Source organism: Eutrigla gurnardus (assembly GCF_963514095.1).
Source record: "Eutrigla gurnardus genome assembly, chromosome: 16".
In the NCBI taxonomy this organism is placed as follows: domain Eukaryota; kingdom Metazoa; phylum Chordata; class Actinopteri; order Perciformes; family Triglidae; genus Eutrigla; species Eutrigla gurnardus.
Window position 1 is genome coordinate 18,585,402 of NC_139927.1, and position 18,976 is coordinate 18,604,377.

At 40.1% G+C, this 18,976-nt stretch overlaps 1 protein-coding gene across 2 annotated transcripts in view; it reads right to left on the bottom strand.

The window, feature by feature from the left end:
• pex7 (peroxisomal biogenesis factor 7) overlaps positions 1-18,976 on the bottom strand; it is a 55,684-nt gene that overhangs the window by 22,974 nt on the left and 13,734 nt on the right. For both annotated transcript variants that reach the window (XM_084029967.1, XM_084029966.1), the window contains exons 7-9: positions 11,357-11,463; positions 10,574-10,687; positions 7,572-7,627 (exon numbers count right to left, since the gene is read on the bottom strand). In XM_084029967.1, coding sequence (XP_083886093.1) covers positions 7,572-7,627; positions 10,574-10,687; positions 11,357-11,463 — 277 coding nt within the window. The remainder of the gene's footprint in view (positions 1-7,571; positions 7,628-10,573; positions 10,688-11,356; positions 11,464-18,976) is intronic.

Here is an 18,976-nt window from a genome sequence, read left to right on the forward strand (position 1 = left end):
TCATGGAAGTTTATTCCAGCCATTTGTTGCATAGTGACTAAATGATGCTCTCCCGTGATTGTTGTTTACTCTGGGAATCACTAACAGATTGGTCTCAGAAGATCTTAGTGGTCTAGAAGTCTTATGTAGTGGGAGCATATCAGTGATATACTTCGGCCCTAGACCATGTAGTGATTTATATGTGAGCAGGAGGATTTTGAAATCAATCCTCTGACATACAGGGAGCCAATGTAAGGATTTAAGAATTGGTGTAATGTGCTCACATTTTTTGGTCTTTGTAAGAACTCTAGCAGCAGCGTTCTGAACAAGCTGTAGCTGCCTGACAGTTTTTTTCGGAAGACCTGCAAGGAGACCATTACAGTAGTCTAGCCTACTAGTAATAAAGGCATGTACAAGTTTTTCTAAGTCTTGAGCTGACATGAGCCCTCTAAGTCTTGCTACATTTTTTAGGTGATAGTAGGCTGATTTTGTTACTGATTTAACGTGACTGTCGAAATGTAAATCAGAATCCATAATAACCCCAAGATTTCTGGCTTTGTTTGAGGTTTTCAGGGACAGAGAGTGAAGGTGTTGAATTACTTTAAACCTTTCTTTTTTAGCACCAAAAACAATTATCTCAGTTTTATCCTCATTTAGTTGTAGGAAGTTTTGGCACATCCAGTCTTTGACTTGCTCAATGCACTGGCACAGAAGATCTATGGGGTGATAGTCGTTTGGTGATAGTGCTACATAGATTTGGGTTTCATCGGCATAACAATGGTGGTCAATGTTATTATTTTGCATGATTTGTCCTAGTGGGAGCATGTAGATGTTGAATAAAGTCGGCCCCAAGATTGAACCTTGGGGGACTCCACACGTTACATTGGTAGGTTCTGATACAAAGTCGCCAATGGAAACAAAATAGTTCCTATCTTGTAGATATGACTTGAACCAGTTTAAGACTGTGCCTGAGAGCCCCACCCAGTTTTCCAACCTGTCCAGGAGTATTGAGTGGTCGACAGTGTCAAATGCAGCACTGAGGTCTAATAGCATTAATATTGAAGTTTTGCCAGAGTCTGTGTTAAGACGGATGTCATTTACAACTTTAATAAGGGCCGTCTCGGTGCTATGAAAAGGTCGAAATCCTGACTGGAAGTTGTTGTGGCAGCCAGTTGAAGCCAGGAAGTGATTTAGTTGTTGGAGGACAACTTTCTCAATTATTTTACTTATGAAGGGTAGATTTGAAATTGGTCTGTAGTTGTTGATAATAGAGGCATCTAGGCTCCGCTTTTTTAGAAGAGGTTTAATGACTGCAGTTTTGAAGGCCTTTGGGAAATTGCCTGATTGAATGGAGTTATTAACTATTTGCAATACGTCTATTGATAGGCAGTCAAAAACATTCTTAAAAAAGTTGGTAGGTAAAGCATCAAGGCAGCAGGTGGATGATTTTAGATTTGTCACCGTTTCCACTAGAGTTTTAGAGTCTATGGCATGGCTATGGTCTAGTGCAGGGGTTCCCAAACTTTTCAACCCGCGACCCCCAAAATAACGGTGCCAGAGACTGGCGACCCCCACTATCCCCGGTTGTAACTGAAAAAATAAAATAAAATGTGCGCACAGGCCATACGCACTATGGCTTATCCAAACACGGGCTTAACGACAACACAAAAGAACAGAGCAGCCTGATATGAGTTTACATATAGAAATTTACTGTTTGATAAAAAGCAGAATACCTCAGTCAAAATAATATCCATGTAACATGAGTGCACAGTATTGCTGTCATGTGCAAATCTACTGGTACGCTTTGTGATGTTTACTGTGGAGCCGTAAAGTGACCTGACACCTGCAAATTATGCTATCGTTAATCTGTCGTAATCACCTCAGGAGGAAAATCTGTAGTTTTATTTTCATTTTAACTACCATGTTTCATAATTTTGACAACTATGGCTGAATTTTTCTGTATTTTATTTTTTCCAAATTTACTTTATTATTATAATTTTTTTTAATATATTTTTTTATTTGATTCATGCAAATCATTCCGCGACCCACCACTCGGCGTCCCGCGACCCCCCGGGGGGTCGCGACCCCCACTTTGGGAACCCCTGGTCTAGTGGGTAGCACTGGACCTCCTCTGCACGATGATAAGATATATAGTACAGTACATAGCTGGCTTTGCCTCGACACTGACCCTCGTAGAAGGATCTGTCCCAACCATACGGGACCAGCAACTTCACCTGAGCCACATAGGCGAGCCATAGTGATACATCCATGTAAACATTGGTGCATGCTACCGCTAGCGTAAGCGGCATCGTCTCCTTCTCTCTCCAAGTAGGCGATGACAGACGGAGCTCATTAGCATTTAAAGGTGCAGACACAGAAACAGCCTGTTCTCAGTAGAGCTCATTTGAGCAACTTTTAGACAGCTGAAATTCAGGACCACGGATGGTTTTGGGGCAATGCATATCGAAAACAGTGTTGTTCGACCTCTGACAGCTGTGAATTGATGAAAATCACTATAATAGGGGACCTTTAACATGCAGGCACCTCCATACTACAGTTAGAGCACGGAGGTCGACCAATCAGATGCTCCTAGAAAAGGTTAATATAAAAACTGCAGCAACATTTAAATCACTGCTGGAGAGACACCTCTTTTAATAAGCATTTGGTTTTAGCCTTACTTCGTCGCGCTGCATCTCTTTTATGTGCACATCATGTTTCGTGTTTTCTTCTGTTCTTAATGTTGTTTGCGTTGTATTTATTTGAATCTTAGGTTCAGCCAACTGTGATTGTTTTAAATGTGCTATATAAATATGGTTTAACTGGACCGGAGGAAGAAGAGGATAACGAGACGAGTTAATGAGGTGATTGGAGCCTCCTGCAGTCAGTCGTTATTGATGCTGAGAGGGCACACGCACACGCACACACACACACACACACACACACACACACACACACACACACACACACACACACACGCACACGCACACGCACACACACACACACACACACACACACACACACACTAAACCGGCAGGATCATTTGTAGCCCTGGCTCCATTCCATTCAGTGTTTTATTAAGATAACATCCGATGAAGCACACCCACTGACCCTCAGTTATCACAGCAGTAATGAATGGATTAAGGATTATCTCAGAGGATGGACAGTAGCAGAGTTAATAAAGGAGAAGACAGAGTAAAATAAAGATTTTTGAAGAACCCTTCAAAAGGTTCCCCTGCACCATCACAATCAGGGGATTTTCCGAGGAAAAAGTTGAGAATTAGCTGCTATGTTTTACATAATTTATATTCAGCTTCAACTATGTGTTCTTAGTTATTTCTTGTTAACACATCCAGCAGACACAGAACAACATGACCGTCCCACTGGAGTCTTGGAGCTGAGTGTGAGTCCATGATTGTCTGTCTTTTAGCTCTGTTTGTTCTCCTCCTCCAACTCCTGAGGGAAATAACTGTATCTTTAGCCGCTAAATGCTCAACTAAGTTCACTGGCTATAGTGTCTAACTGTTTGTGTCTGCTGTTTAATGCTGAGCAGGTAGAGAACAGTGACTTTATCCAACACAGTCTCAGGGCAGTTCTCGATATGTTAGGGGACATGGATTGAATGTATGCAATGTCCAGAGTAGGGTTGAAATTTGGGAATCAATTAGAATTTGATTAGTAAAAAAAACAATACTAATCAAATGCTGAAATTAGTATTTGAATGTGTGATTATTTTTATATTTTTTTTTAGAATTGTGTTTAACATTGGCAAATCTCACCTTCCTCATCTTAGCCTACCCACCTAAATGGATGCTTTTGTCACATGAAGTCTGATTGACAATAAAGTTTTCTGAATCACAATCTCACTATCAGAAATAGCTGACAGTGGCACGCACACGCGGAGATAACCGCCCTGACTGGTTCTTTTACTTTCTGTTTAAGTTGCAGTCTGAAGTCTTATTCTTATATAGTTGTATTCCAACAATGTTTAAATTGTTTGTTTGCAGCCTCCAGGCTTCTTCATAGAAAATAAAAAAAGAAATGTTGTTTGGTACTTTTCGAATTGTTTCTTAGAATTATTACTGCAGAGGCTGTTTTCTTAAATTACAAAGACAAGCTTCCGGGCAGAATTGTCTGTGTGTACGTGCATGTGTGTGTGTGTGTGTCTGTCTGTGTGTGTCTGTGCGTGTGTGTGTGTGTGTGTATGAAGGTAAATCGATGTCAAAACAATTAGAAAGACGCGCAGCAGCGTGTGTGTGAACGCATGGTTACTTTGTTATGCGTGCGTGCGTGCGTGCGTGCGTGCGCGCAGGTTGTATGTCACGCGTAACAAGAAGCGGCGTACATATGAAGCAGCGTGCGCACGTCTGTCTGTCACTGTTTGACAAATGTTGTTACGCGTTCACACGCACGTGCGGTCGCAGATTCTGATGCTGCGCGGCCGGAATTGATCTGCTGTGCGCACCTACTCCGCGTAACTTGAACGCGTAATGTAGTTGGCCTGTTCATTTCAGTCAACCAGGGGAGGCAACTACATTACACGCTCATGTTACGCGGAGTAGGTGCGCACAGCAGATCAATTCCGGCCGCGCAGCATCAGAATCTGCGACCGCACGTGCGTGTGAACGCGTAACAACATTTGTCAAACAGTGAGAGACAGACGTGCGCACGCTGCTTCATATGTACGCCGCTTCTTGTTACGCGTGACAGAGTCTGCGCACGTCGTTTCCGCGTACATGTGAGCGCCTGACAAAAATGTTCAATTATCTTCATGCGAGCGTTAATGCGTGCGTTCGCTAAAAAACGCATGAATGTTACGCGTAGTTACTCCACGTAATGTGATCACAGGCGTGCAGCAGCCATCACGCGTGAACGTGCGCGTGAACGCGTGACCATTATAAGTCAATGAGGAAACTACATTACACGTCAGGCGCTGTGTGCTGCACAGGCGTCAAAGCACGCGGGTGTGACGCGTTCAGTTGATAGTTGCGCAAGTAATATGAAACGATTCTGACGCCATAGTGTGTGTGTGTGTGTACGTGTGTGTGTGTGTGTACGTGTGTGTGTGTGTGTACGTGTGTGTGTGTGTGTGTGTGTCATTGCAGCTGAATAATGAAATCAGTACTCAGCAGAGTATTTGAGCCAATGCAAGCCTGGATCAATAAAACAAGGGTTTGGCACAGCACCAGCTCTCACCACATTTATCTTTCAGCCTTCTTTTCCTTTGGCACTTCACTGCCTCCCTCTCTTTCCTTACCTCTCCATCATTTGAGATAAGCAACACCTGATATACATTACAGCATCACTCCTTTTTTAGCTTGACAAGTAATGTCTTTTTGTGTCAAAGCATTTTTTTTTTCTGTTGTTTTATTTGAATATTTTAGAGGCCCAAATTCTCCAGTAATTCAAAAGGAAATATCTTTGCAGACATATCTTGTTAAACATGTTTGTTTTGTCTTAGGTGTCAGACCTAGCATCTGATTAAGTGGTTTGACAATTACAACTGAATATTTTATCTATAAGGATTTTTGCAATTGGATAACTTGTAAATGTGCTATAGTTCGTATCTCTTAAAGTACTCCCAAAGATGAATGTGTTTTCTTTAAAATGTAAAATCCATTCTATTTCATACCTGTGTTGTCTATACTAAAATGTCCATATCCATACTGATTGCTGTAAAACAAACTTTATTTATTATATTATTACTCTCATTATTGACTGATCTGTCAAAAATAGAGAAAAAACTCATTACATTTTCCAAGAGCCAGAGGTGACATCTTTAAATCGCTTATTTTGCCCGACCAGCCAAAGACCCAAATGTATCGAAAACAAAAACGATTCAAAATATTCAATAAAGCTAATCCATCCATCTAATCCCACCTGTAAATGTATTTGCCATCATCAAACCTCTGACAGACATACTCACAGGTCAAAATCGATTCATTCGCTCTTTTATAGGACAGAACAGACTTTATGTTAAATCTAAGGCTGCAGAAAGTCGTAAAAAAATTCCAATGAAATGCAAAGAGATTATGAAGTAGCATATTCTCATAAGACACAGTGAGGCAGCCTTGCTTGATATTACAGATTGTATTAAGTCAGCCTCTGTAGCTCATCTCATCTCACACACCAGTTAACTTTATCACAGATCATCACATTGTCCTTACTCATTACAACGTCTAGGATGACAGCATTCAGCCCTTATGGCTGGTAACTGAAGGAACAGGAACGTAAGCAGAAATACGACTCCTTGCTGGAGACCACAACCACCGCCGCTGCATTGACCTCGAGAAAAAAAGTTCAAATAGTCAACTGTGTCTATTATAGCCAGGATCTGAGAAGTGAAGCCAAAGCTGAAGCGCCTATAAGGTGAGGTGACTGGTGATTTTAAACTGTGATTGACGGGAGAGACGGAATGCGTTTTCATGATTTGATGCACACAGAAAAACCCAAGAGACATAAAAGACAAAAATTGACACTCGGAAATATAAGAAAATGTATGAAATACGTATGTTTTAAGCGGAATAGCTCTGCAGTTTTGTGCAATTCACAGTTCTTTTGTTTTGGACCGTTGGTCTGACAAGAGAAGACATTTTAATACGCTGCCTTGGGCTCCGGGTAAGTGAGACATTTTACTTTCTGACATTTTATAGGCAAAACTATAAATCATTTAATAATTAATTGTTGTGTACAACACGTTGTACCAATTAGGTTGTTGGAAGAATGCTAAAGCCTTCAGAGCTGCAAAGTAAAGGTAAAAGCCAACATATTGAGAAATTGGCATTTGATTTGACTTTACCATCAGTGATAATCACTTTATAACATATGAGAAACAAGGACAGCAACATACCCGTTACCCATCTGCACATGTGCACCTGTGTAACACCGCATTTTCAGGGCGTGCCTGCCCTTTAGCTGCAGCCTTCAGTTATGTATAATGTGATGGATAAAAGAGCTCGGGCCAGCAAGCTTTTATATTGTGCAGAAATGCTTATGAAAACCAATGGGTGCCTGGAACAGTGGACAGAATATAGTTATTTTTAGTATATAGTAAAGAACACGTAATTTCTTTATGGATTGTGTCGTCCCTGTCAACCAGGACAACTGAGACCTCATCTGATTCTACAAAAACACCACAGTAATATCTATCCTATTAATTCTGCCATATTATTATGTATAATGCAGGAATGTCCAGAAAAGCAAGCAAGGATAATAAACTAATTTGAATTAAAAAAAAATGATTTTACACATAAGGGTGTTGAGAAACATCATCTACTTATCATGCCTTTGAGAGAAAAATTAAGCTCTGTAGAATAATATCAGGAATATCTAATTATGTGTGTCTCATAGGGCTCCCCGGAGTTTCCAGCTCAGACGCACCATTTGTGTTTCCTCTCTAATGTACTTACTTTGTGCAAACACATTCAAGTTAAACCTGTAAAACTTCCTTCATTTCCATGGATCATTAACATCAAATTAGTTACTTTACTTCTGGTGTTTTACAATACATACTTCATTTAAAACTGTAAAGTACTTAATGATCAGAACATATAATGGGGGAGTAAAGAGAAAGAAAGTAATATAAGTGATCTTACCTCACAGTAAAGTCGTATGAGCAGGATGACAAAGTCGTCTTACTGAACGGAGAAAACTGCAGGAAAGGAATAAAAAATATATTTGAAAAATGCAAAAAATTGCTTCTTTGTTACATTGATTGACATTTCAGAATTTCTAATAGAATATGAGGGTCACTTATTTGCCTTCATGACTGTAGTGGTGGAGGTAGCATCCGTATACCTGTATATGTGTTTCACATCGATAGTTACATATACATATACGCACTGCTCAAATTAACACTTAAATCACACATATGGTCCTGTCCAGGTCTCCTGGTATCTCCTCCAGGCTCTTGAGACTGTGCTGGGAGACACAGCAAACCGTCTTGCAACCTAATATATGGATGTACCATCCTGGAGGAGCTGGACTACCTGTGAACCTGATTGGGCTGCAGGTACCACCTCATGCTATGAGTAGTGACAAGGACACTAGCAGAACCCACAATTAGAGGAGAATCAGTCAGGAAGGAAAAGGAGATCAGCTGTCACCGGCCACCACATCAAAACCAGTCCTTTTTTGGGGTTCTCTTGCTTTTGCCTCTCCATTGCAACTGGTGTCACTTTCATTTGCATCAAAACATGTCAAATTGATCAACAATCACTAGGGGTTCCTAAATGGACAGATTGATTTCCCTGACATTAAACGGACTTAGTGTTACACTGTGATGATTAAGCGTTCCCTTCATTTTTTTGAGCAATCCAGGAATGTCCCAGTTAAACATCCTTGCAGTGTGTTGCTGTTTAGTCATGTTCATTTGGAGGTTTTACTCAAAAATTATTAAAAAAAAGCTGCTCTTTCAAAATACAAATTAGAAAGCAGAACACCTGCAGCGTTGTTTACGGTTTGGTCCTGCTGACTAACACATTTTCATATGTTCAGAGCTTTTTTCATCTACTAAAGTCTGTTTTGTCTTTTTTCCCCCCATCAAAGTGAAGAAGAACTTCAGGCAGGATGAGCAGAGTTTTCTGCTCAGCAGTTACAGGACTGTGTCGACACAAAGAGACAGGAAAGAGTCCACAGAGTCATTTCTCAGACTGTCTGCTAAGCACTCTTAAATCAATGTATTCTCTCACTTGTTCCACATGTCTGCTTCTCACAGTTTCACCTTTCTTATCGAGCAGATTCAAACAGAGTCTCTGCCTCGTTTAAAACTGTTCTCTCACTGCTGTCTTCTCTCAGTTCAATGTACAGCAGTTCTTATTAGCAAAAACGATATGAAAACAATACTGAGCAGCTGTGATGATGGAGAACAGAATCATCTCTGTGTGTTTTCCTCTTAATAGGCTACCTTCTTTCTGACGGAACAAAAGTCAAGTACACCACCTGATTTATTTTTAGTATTTTTCCTCTATAAGCAATTTTGTCACGTCATGGCAGGGTAAACACAGGTGGAATTAATCATATATATTATAGCCCCGCTCTGTTTAGATTGGGTAGGGCCCTGGTATAATTTATGTTGGCTCACTGGAATGACTGTGACTTAATCAATAGAATGAATCATCAAAATTAATTTGATCATTTACAGCAGTGTTTACCCTGCTATGACGTGAGGATGGTTGCATCATCAGCATACATACGCATGTTTCTTTACAGCAATGTAGAAGGTCTATTTTCATTTGTATTCTGAAATAGACATAGACTAAACTGTTCCCAAGTCACTGGAAGTTCATATATGAATAATTACAAAATGTAAATTAACAGATAAATCGTTACATGCCAAATATGATGCCATATGTTAGATTTGAAGTTGCATACAATGCATGCAATGAATACATCAGACATGCAACAGGACAAACCAAGGGGATTTAATAATATTGAAGGTCGATTTGGCACATTTAAATTGTGTGTCTGTAAAAAATATATATTGAATATAGTAGTAGAATATTGTAATACTACTTTATTTATGATATATTATATGATAAACTATGTAATAAAATAAAGAATGTGTTTGTGTGCTGTTTTTGTATGTATTTTTCATTTAGAAATATGTGTTTGGGTTTCTTTGTTTTTTTCTGCTGATGTTATTTTAAAGTACTTTCTAACCCATGTTACATAGGTACCCAAGGGGCTTTACAGAAACATTAAGGCTTAAAGAAGAGCAATAAACCCATATGATTCAAGTGAAGAAGTGATGATTCAACATTATGATTGTTTTAGAGGATATAAATGCAATAGACAAAGCACTGAAGAGGTGTCCTCTTAGTGTAACACAACATACACAATTAAATAGCACCACAACAGCTCTCGAAACATTGTTTAAATGCCCAAAATAATTGGGCATTTAGAGGCTTTCAAATATCTTTCAAAAGGCAGTTCCTAACAAGTGAGAGTCCTGATTTGGGTCACTATTTATTCCTGGTTTGCTTCAGTATCCTCTGGTGTTCAGCATCACCAGAACACTAGTCTGTCTTTATCATAGTGATGGACAGTAGTGTGGTTCTTTTATAGCCTAACATTAGCGTTTTACTTCTGCCAATTGCGGGATGAAAATCACATTAGTCTTGGTTTGCAAACGAGTGACTAGTTTCTTGATTGGGTGATCTCCGGTGATTGGTCTATTATGTTTGGGTGTGTGCGTGTGTGTGTGTGTGTGTGTGTGTCTGTGTGTCCCTAATCATGACGTCAGTATGTGTGTAAAGTGACATGTGTCTAATCTTAGTAAGTGGGATGTGTTTGGGAACTCCTCTGCAGCTGTCTTTTCTTATACACACACACATTTGTGTTTTTGTGTGCATGTGTTTGTGTGTGTGTGTGTGTGTGTGTGTGTGTGTCTTATTAGCTCCATTTAAGTGGGTGTTTTGATGCTGTCAGGCCCTGAACTCTCTGCCATCAGACACACACATTACTCTCGATTATGAGAACAAAGTGCTACTACAAGCCACTTCACGGAGCATGAGACTGGAAACAGAAACGAGGCTGAATGTGTGTGTGTGTGTGTGTGTGTGTGTGTGTGTGTGTGTGTGTGTGTGTGTGTGCGTACCTTCACTCTGCGGATGGCGTAGGTGTGGCCTAGCAGTTGATTGACAGGCTGTCGGACGTTCCTCAGGTCCCACACACACACACTGCAGTCCACTGAACCTGTGGCCACAATATTCTGCAGAAAGAAGACAATTCACAATAAAAAAAAAAGGTCAGTGCTGACGTGCCTTAAACTTGCATTCTCTTTCCTCTGGTTACAAAAAGAAGTCTGAGTGAAGTCTATGTGAAAATGGTCCTACTTCTCTCTTGATGTTTTATCTCAGTAAAGATTGTAAACATGAGTTTATGGTCTCAATCAGTTCAAGTCTTCTTCAATCCAGCATGATGTTCATTTAGTACATTATGGTCCATTTAGAGTCCAACAGACCAGAAAGCAGGGGGACATGCTAAATACATTTTGTCATGGACTACAGGTAAAAAAAACACCCATGAGTCTGATGTTTGTGTCACGTTAGAAACAAGTAGTTTTATAGTAATTTTGTTTTAGTTGTTTTTGTAATTTTAATCCCAAACATGTTTTTTTACTGAACCTAATTTAATAGTTTTTTTTACTATTTTTGTTGTTATATTTTGTTCCTAAGGCACGTGTTTCAAATAGTTTCAAATAGTTTCAAATAGTTAAAAACTGCAACTGCTCTGTCTAGAATAAGTTGAGGGTTCAGTTTAGTTGCATGGAAATTTAATTATGTGGGAGACATGGTTTAATTCTAGCATAAACTACATTTTTTAAGGATGATTAAAAAAAAAAAGTAAAGCCAAATGTGCAGCAAAGGTGAGGGGTTACCTGGTCATATTTGCACCAATCACAGCTAAGGACCTCAGCCTTGTGTGCAGGGATGGCCAATCGACAGGCAGCGCTCTTCACATCCCAAACTCTGAGTGTCCCGTCACCTGAAAGCAGACACAAGAGACATACAGCGGAAATTTACTCAACATGTCCAGTACAACCACAGCCCACACTGTTGATCTTAGGGGTTATGTTGCCTAAACCTAACTTCCTGTGAAGTTTATTTTTAAAATGTAATTTAATTGAACTGAAGGCAGATGGAGATAGACAGGAAGAAAGAAGAGGTTAATAGAGGGGAACGCGGCTGCAAGTGTTGAGTTCCTTCAGGTTTGATTTTTCTGTGTGTGTGTGTGTGTGTGTGTGTGTGTCGGTATGACTTATTTTCCTGTGAACACTCATTTCAGGGACCACTTCATTATGGCATCAACCCAACCGTGTGTGTGTGTGTGTGTGTGTGTGTGTGTGTTGAGGGTCTGCCAACACACTGCGACAATCATAAAGCAGAACCTTTACACTCTATTCTCCTCCCTCCTCATTAATTTCACAGCCAGCAGGTTCTGAGAGGTTTATTCAAACTCCTCACTCCTTAAGCCAAAGTCAGAGTGAGGGCCTCAGTGTGCCTCAAACCAACCACGCTGTTAAAAATCGTGCCGTACTGTGCCTTTTTCACCCACCTGTTTGTTTGTGAGTTTTTAATTTGTGCATCAAAAAAACCTGAGTTTGCAAGAAACAATTTTTACAACATTTTTACATTTGGCTGAGGTTGAAAAGTTACAATCATGAACTCCATTGAATGGGCTTTGGATCTTGTGATTTATGTGCATGATAATGCAAGTATACACAGGTACAGTACAACTAACGCACATAAAAGCTGAGCGGCAGCCGAGTGGGTAGGGGTAGCGATTGCTTCTACGCCAATCATACCTAATAAGACAATGCTGTAATATTTGCATAGTAGATGAAGAAATGCATTAAATCGGATTATCTTTTGCCATTTTTTGGGGATATTCAGTTTGCGCTGTATTTGAATAGCAACATGACTGCTGTCTTCACATGCCTCCATGATCTCTTTCTTAAATCCGAATAACATTCATGTAAAAAATTCTGTTTGAAACGTGTACAAGCCTTGATCACATTCTACAGGTTGTGAATCAACCTTTATTTTAAAAAGAGAATATTTCAATCTAATATCATCACAGGGCTGTCTGGTCTCCTTCAGGGAACAGAAGTTATAGTCATAACATTTTATTTTGGCAAAGAACTTACCTGGAACTTTAATAATGATACTTATGTGTTCCCAAAGATCGAGGAAGAGGGATGAAAGGGGGCCATCTTAGAGTCATTGTCTGGAAGTCACCACAACATAAATTAGCCTAATATGATTATGTGAGTGGGCCACTTTGATGGTGAACGCCAGGAGTAAACCGTCTGGAATATGTTGGACTCAGTGAGAAGAAGGAAACAGAGTTCGAAATAACAGCTCAGAAACAAATCCTGGCTGTTTTTGGTCGCAGGGAACATACACCAAGCTTCTTGATTCACACGTAATGTTAACTGACAAACCCCTTGAATCCTGCTTCATGTCCTCCTGTTACTCCCTATCCTCATCAATCCCTCCTCCTCCTTTTTAATCCCAACGTTGGATTAAAAAGCCAACACAGCCTCCCAGCATCAGCCTCTACCAGACCACATCCTCCTGCTCTTTATCGATTCTTTCAGAACCATTTTAACGCTTCAAGTCCTTCTTTCTTTTATTTATCCTCTTCCCCTTGACTTGTCAGCCATGTGTGGAAGCTCCACTGGCATCACGTCACATCAAGGGGAAAACACGCCGACTGGACAGTGTGTGTGGTCACTTGTACAGCTATCTTTGTGGGGACTGAGTTTTAGACATTCATAGTGAGGACATTTGTGGAAAGTGATGATATTTTGGTCAAACCTCACTTTGGAACAGAAGTTCAAAGGGTATTTGAGGGTTCAGATTTTGTTTTAAAGTGCAGGAGAATAAAGAAATTCGATTCACCACAAAATCATGCACAGTCCATGAAAAACGGGGCCTCCCTTTGCCAATTATTCAGACTTTTACGTCCCTCCAAAAAAGCAGGACCACACAGAAGTACAATACAAATATAGCTACTGATTGGCATTGGTCTAATATCGTTTAAATTAAAAGTATTTCCTCAGCAGTGACATCATTTCCTGTTTTAGGTTACAACATTGAGTCACAAATATTGGGCTTGCATTGTATAGGAAAAGGTAAATGGGTCAAGATTATCCATCCTGGATTTTTTGAAGCAGGTAATGGCCATTGGGTTAGGGTTAAGTGTCAGGCATTTAGTTGAGATGGTTAGGGTTATGCTTAGGGGCATTATGTCAATGGCGGTCCTCACAAAGATAGACATAGAAGGGTGTGTGTACAATTTGCAGCACATTAGAGGCTGACTTCTATAAAAGGGTCTCGCTCTGTTACACCTGGTATCTCTGCTGTATCAGCAAGTTCAGCTAACACACACGTGCAGTAAGCTTCGACTGATGTGTTGTAACACTACATTTCTGCGGATGTATAACACACACACAGACACACACACACTGTGTGTGGATGACATTAACAGTTTCAACTGATTTTCTCACACAGGTTTGAAATATACTTTTGATAGGGGTGGGAATCTCTTGGCACACGATTCAATTATGATTCAGAGCTCAACGATTTGATTTTTGGTTTTTTTTTGCTGTACATTTCCATGCATGATTTTAAAACATTTTAATCCGACTTTGCGAGAGTTTGCTCATCACTTCCTACTTTTGTGATATCATTAAATAAAATCAACAGGTTAATTACTTTATCTCTCTAATATTTTATTAAAGAAAAGGCATTTCTTTGTCACAAGTAGATATACTTTACAAAGTCCTCCTGTTACAGGCGATGAGATAAAAACACTATACTGTAGCCGAATAAAAACCTTTCAATGCATTAATCAACGCAGCTGCATATCAACACATCACAGCGTAGCGGTCTGTGGTCTCCCGGCGCCGTGGGATAGTATGTTACGTTTCATACAGAGACGAACACACTAGGAGTAAAACCAGAGACTGTCGGTGGAACAAACAACAAGGTCGCTGCCGTATTTAAGCCGAGAAGACGTTGTGTTCAGTGTTTACGTAGCCGCTACGGTGTTAGCCTAGCTTAGCTCTGAGCGAGCCGAACGCCAAAACAAGCTTTTTAAAGTTATTTTTGTATCGTCTTAACAGACAGACTTAACAAACCATGACTTCGGACTTTTTACTAATCCTTGTTACTTCAACATCCTCTTAATTGTAATTAAATCACAACGTGTTTTTTTGATAGTGACCGCTGCTGTGAATACAGCTCTATGAGATTAACTGATCCACCTCCGGGTAAAGGTCTAAACTCAGACAGGATGCCGTTTAGTTTCCTTGTGTGTCTGGGACTCCACAACATGTACAAAGCAGTAGAAGTGTTTATTTTGGCCATGAATGATGAAACTTTATCGGTGTAAATGCAGCGGGTGCCGGTCGGTTATGTGCACGCCATCCACATCGCGATGCAACTAAGAATTCCCCCCCCCACCCCTACTTCTGGTGGCGGCTGATTTGGGGTAGGGGGCTGGGGATCCTCCATCAGACACTTAATTTCCCGCATTCTCGGGACATTTCATACATTATTTATAGTGGACATGTCTTTATGTAAAGCAAAAGTGTAACAGTTTTCTTGCATGGTGTTAAGGTGAATCACAATTCCAGCGTGTTCTACCATTCAATGGTTTATTTTGCAATGTAAATGCCATACGTCAACAACATCAACTGCACTAGCTGTAGAGGTCCTAAACTCGACTCAGTGTGCGGACTGTCGGACTTCTGAGTCTATCACAAAACGTATCCGTTTACGAGTGACTTGAGTCAGTATCTCCAAGACCATAGAAATCATATTGGTGAAAAATATCTGCTATGAGTAAAAAAGGTACATTTTAATAGCATGATTTGCACTGTGGATGCTTTACGAGGCAGACATAAAATGAATAAAGGAGAGAATACAATAGCAGATAGACACATATTAATGAACAAATCTAAATAAATCCAAACGTACTGATCACATCTAACAGAATGAAACTATTTCTGTGACTTCCTGTTAAGTCTTTGAAGGCTGCTGGAAGTTCTCTGACTAGATCGCAGCTTTCTTTCTCTGCCTCCTGCTGCTGCCGCCTGATCTCGTCTACTTTTCAGGCGAGGAAGAGTTCATCTCAAACAAGCCTTGTGGGTCTGTTATTTCACTGATGGAAGTTTCACTGAGCAGCAGCGAATGTTGATAGATCCTGCACAAGGAGACTTTCAAGAAACTCCCCAAGTGAATTTGAACATGGTCACCAATAATGCAAACCTCCTGGACATATGGAGAACAATGAATCCTTGAGGTAGGGACTTACTTACCATCACAGAGGTTTAAATCATCATCGCCTCACTAAAAAAGAAATAAAACACCTGGTCACGATGGGCTCCCCAGGGGAGTTATACATGACCTTTAGTCAAAGCCTAGCTCCCTACTTATTAAAATTGTATAAATATGCCCAGACAAACGATAGTCTACCACTTACATTAACTGCAATGACAAGAGCTAAAAAATTTGATTCAGTAAGCAGATTGGATTCAGATTTTTAAAAATACTATTGAACCCTATCTCAGGTTTCCTTACAACACCTCCGACGCACCATCTCCATCCAAACCTGTAAAAACAGTGATGCAAAATATTGATTTTCTGACTGTTTAATACTAGAAGTGACAGAGAAAAACACTTCACTGATTGGCTCATATTGATCCATTCTGGCCAATCAAGTGCTACAGTCATCATCTACTGGACTGCAACTCTTACAGCAGCAGCACTAACACTGATATAGTTGTTCTTGAAAATAATTTAGATTACGTATGCATTTTCACCTTTTCAACAACTGGCTAAAACGTGTCAAAACCGAACCAAGACACAACATTTGGATGTGTGCAAACCAAAAGAAATTATTGACATAAACTTGATTTTATCTGAAGATACAGGTTCCAAAAAAGATCACTGGGCAAGTTACTGTGGTCATAAGAACCATTTAATTTTTGTTTGAATGTCAGATTAGTTTCTGTTGCTGATGGCATCTTTTCTGGGGGGTGGGTCGAGGCTGTCGAGACTGAATGTATTCCCAACGAGTATGTGGGTGTTCATGGGGCGCAAATAAAAAGCTTAAGAGCTGCATTCACACATATTTATGTGATTGTTTTTATTAACTGATTAAGCTGAGATCAGCCACCTCCACAGCTTATCTATAATAGCACTGGTTGAGGGCTGCAAACACACAGCTGGTGTCTTCCACCGAGGCGAGCTGGCAGAGCAGTCGTGTGGTGACACAATAGCAACCAGAGGAATTTCACGCAGACTAAAGACATCGTGTCCCTGAGCTTACGTTTCAATGCAGCTCTGCTCATCTGCATTCAATTCTGCCAACAGTGACAGAAAACAGAAGTGACAGAAGAAAAATGGTAGACGCTATGAGGATTCACAATTTTGGTTTCAAAAAAGGGTTGCCAGTGTGGGCCGGTAGCTGGAGAGAGGCCAGTTCACCTCCTGGGTCACCAAGGATCTATGAGGTAGCTCTCACATCTCGTTCCTCCATGAACACATGTGTATTAGTCCTGTTTGTGCATGTGTAGCGTTTGTAATGTAATAACACAGTGTTATGTGTTTTTCTTATGTGACATGCTATGCTAACATTAGCTAGTCGACCTACTGATATGTGACGAGACAGTAACGAGACGATGAAGGGACGATGGTGAGGTGATGAAGAAATGATGATGAGGCGTTGTGATGACGAGACGATACTATGAGCATCGGACAAGGCGGTGACAAGGTAATGGATCACAATGAGTCGATTGTGAGACAATGACCAAATGTTCGGTAAATGTAACAACTAGTAGCCAAAATAGAACTTTGATTACCTTTAGATTATAGATTACTTCATGCTGATATACTTGGTCACAAGGAAGTATATTACAACCTGCCTGTCAGCATTAACTTACACTTAAACAAGTTTGTAGCAATGACGAGATGGTGCGATGACAAGATGATGAGCCGATGCGAGTGGATGATGAAGCAATGACATTACAATAATGAGACAATTCAATGATGAGGTGATATTAATGATATGACAAGCAGATGACGAGACGACAACAAGGTGATGGATGAGATGATGTGATGATATCAACATGTAATATTCTGATGACGAAAAAAATGGGATTGATATATAAATTAATAATAAAAACTTAAACAAACTCCCTTCGCTCACTGACAGAAAAGAGTCTACATTAGTGTACTATAATGTACATTTAAATGTGTCTATTTAGCACAACATCATTGGTTGATGGCTTTACTTACAGAGCAAATGCTCAGAAAAATCTGCCATCTGCCACTTTTTCGCTGCATAATGCGTTCTGTGTGAAAGTACAAAAACAATAGTTCTAAAGAATAGATTAATAAGAAAATGAATTGCATAAAGAAAAATAATGCCCCCGGTGTGTAAAGGTCTTAAAAAAAGACATTTGTTTAAGTGTTAATTAGTTCTGTTGTAGAGTCAAACCAGATTGCATGATTGAAAATAGCTGTATTTCACTGAAGCTCTGATTTGTTGCAGAGCTGAGAGCAACTCTGGCACCACAATTGTCACTGGAGGAGCTATGGATGGCAGATTGAAGCCTGAAACTCAACCGCTTTTCTCTCCTGCTGCTGTTGGAGGTGGGGGGTCTTGTCTTGGCACTGAAGCAAATTAAGAGGAATGGAGAGAAGAGAAGGATGAGAGGAGAGAGAAGAGGAGGAGAAACATGAGAAGATGCGAGGATGAGAGGCAGTGAGGAGCATGGGAAACCCCGATAAGCTTATCGGAATGAGACACAATCTGCCCCCTCCATATCTCCGACACTCTCTCCTTCACTTCCTCTCTCTTCAAAGCCGACAGTGGCAGTAGCCTCCTCATGCTAAGTGTAAAAAGCTACCAGAGGGGAAGCCTCCACTGTGAGATAAGCCAGCAATCCGCCACCGTGCGTTAATGCTAGCTCGTGCTGTTTGACAACTCATTATCATTTACTCATCCATCCATCTGTAAAACCCACCGGAACAACACATCTCTGCACAAGTTCATACTAAGAACTGGTTTTGTCATGTTTTAGAATGATGCCAAATCTCTTTTCTTTTTTCAAATGAACAAAATAAGATTTGAAGAGGGACCAATAACGTAAGTAGACAAAACAGCCTGCTGCCTTTTGCTTTATCATATTGATAATGCTACAAAAGTGAACGGTCTATGTGAATATATATATATTTTTTAAAACTAAACCAAAATAAAAACGCAACGCTCCAATTTTTCATGAGCTGAAATCAAAGGTCTACATACACAAAAGGTCTATTTCTCTCATATTGTGTTCACAAATTTGTTTAAATCTTTGTTAGTGAGCACTTCTCCTTTGCCGATATTATCCATCCTGACAGGTGTGCATATCAAGATGCCGATTAGACAGCATGATTATTGCACACGGGCTGGTCACAGTAATGTTTTGTGTGCGTAGAAAGAG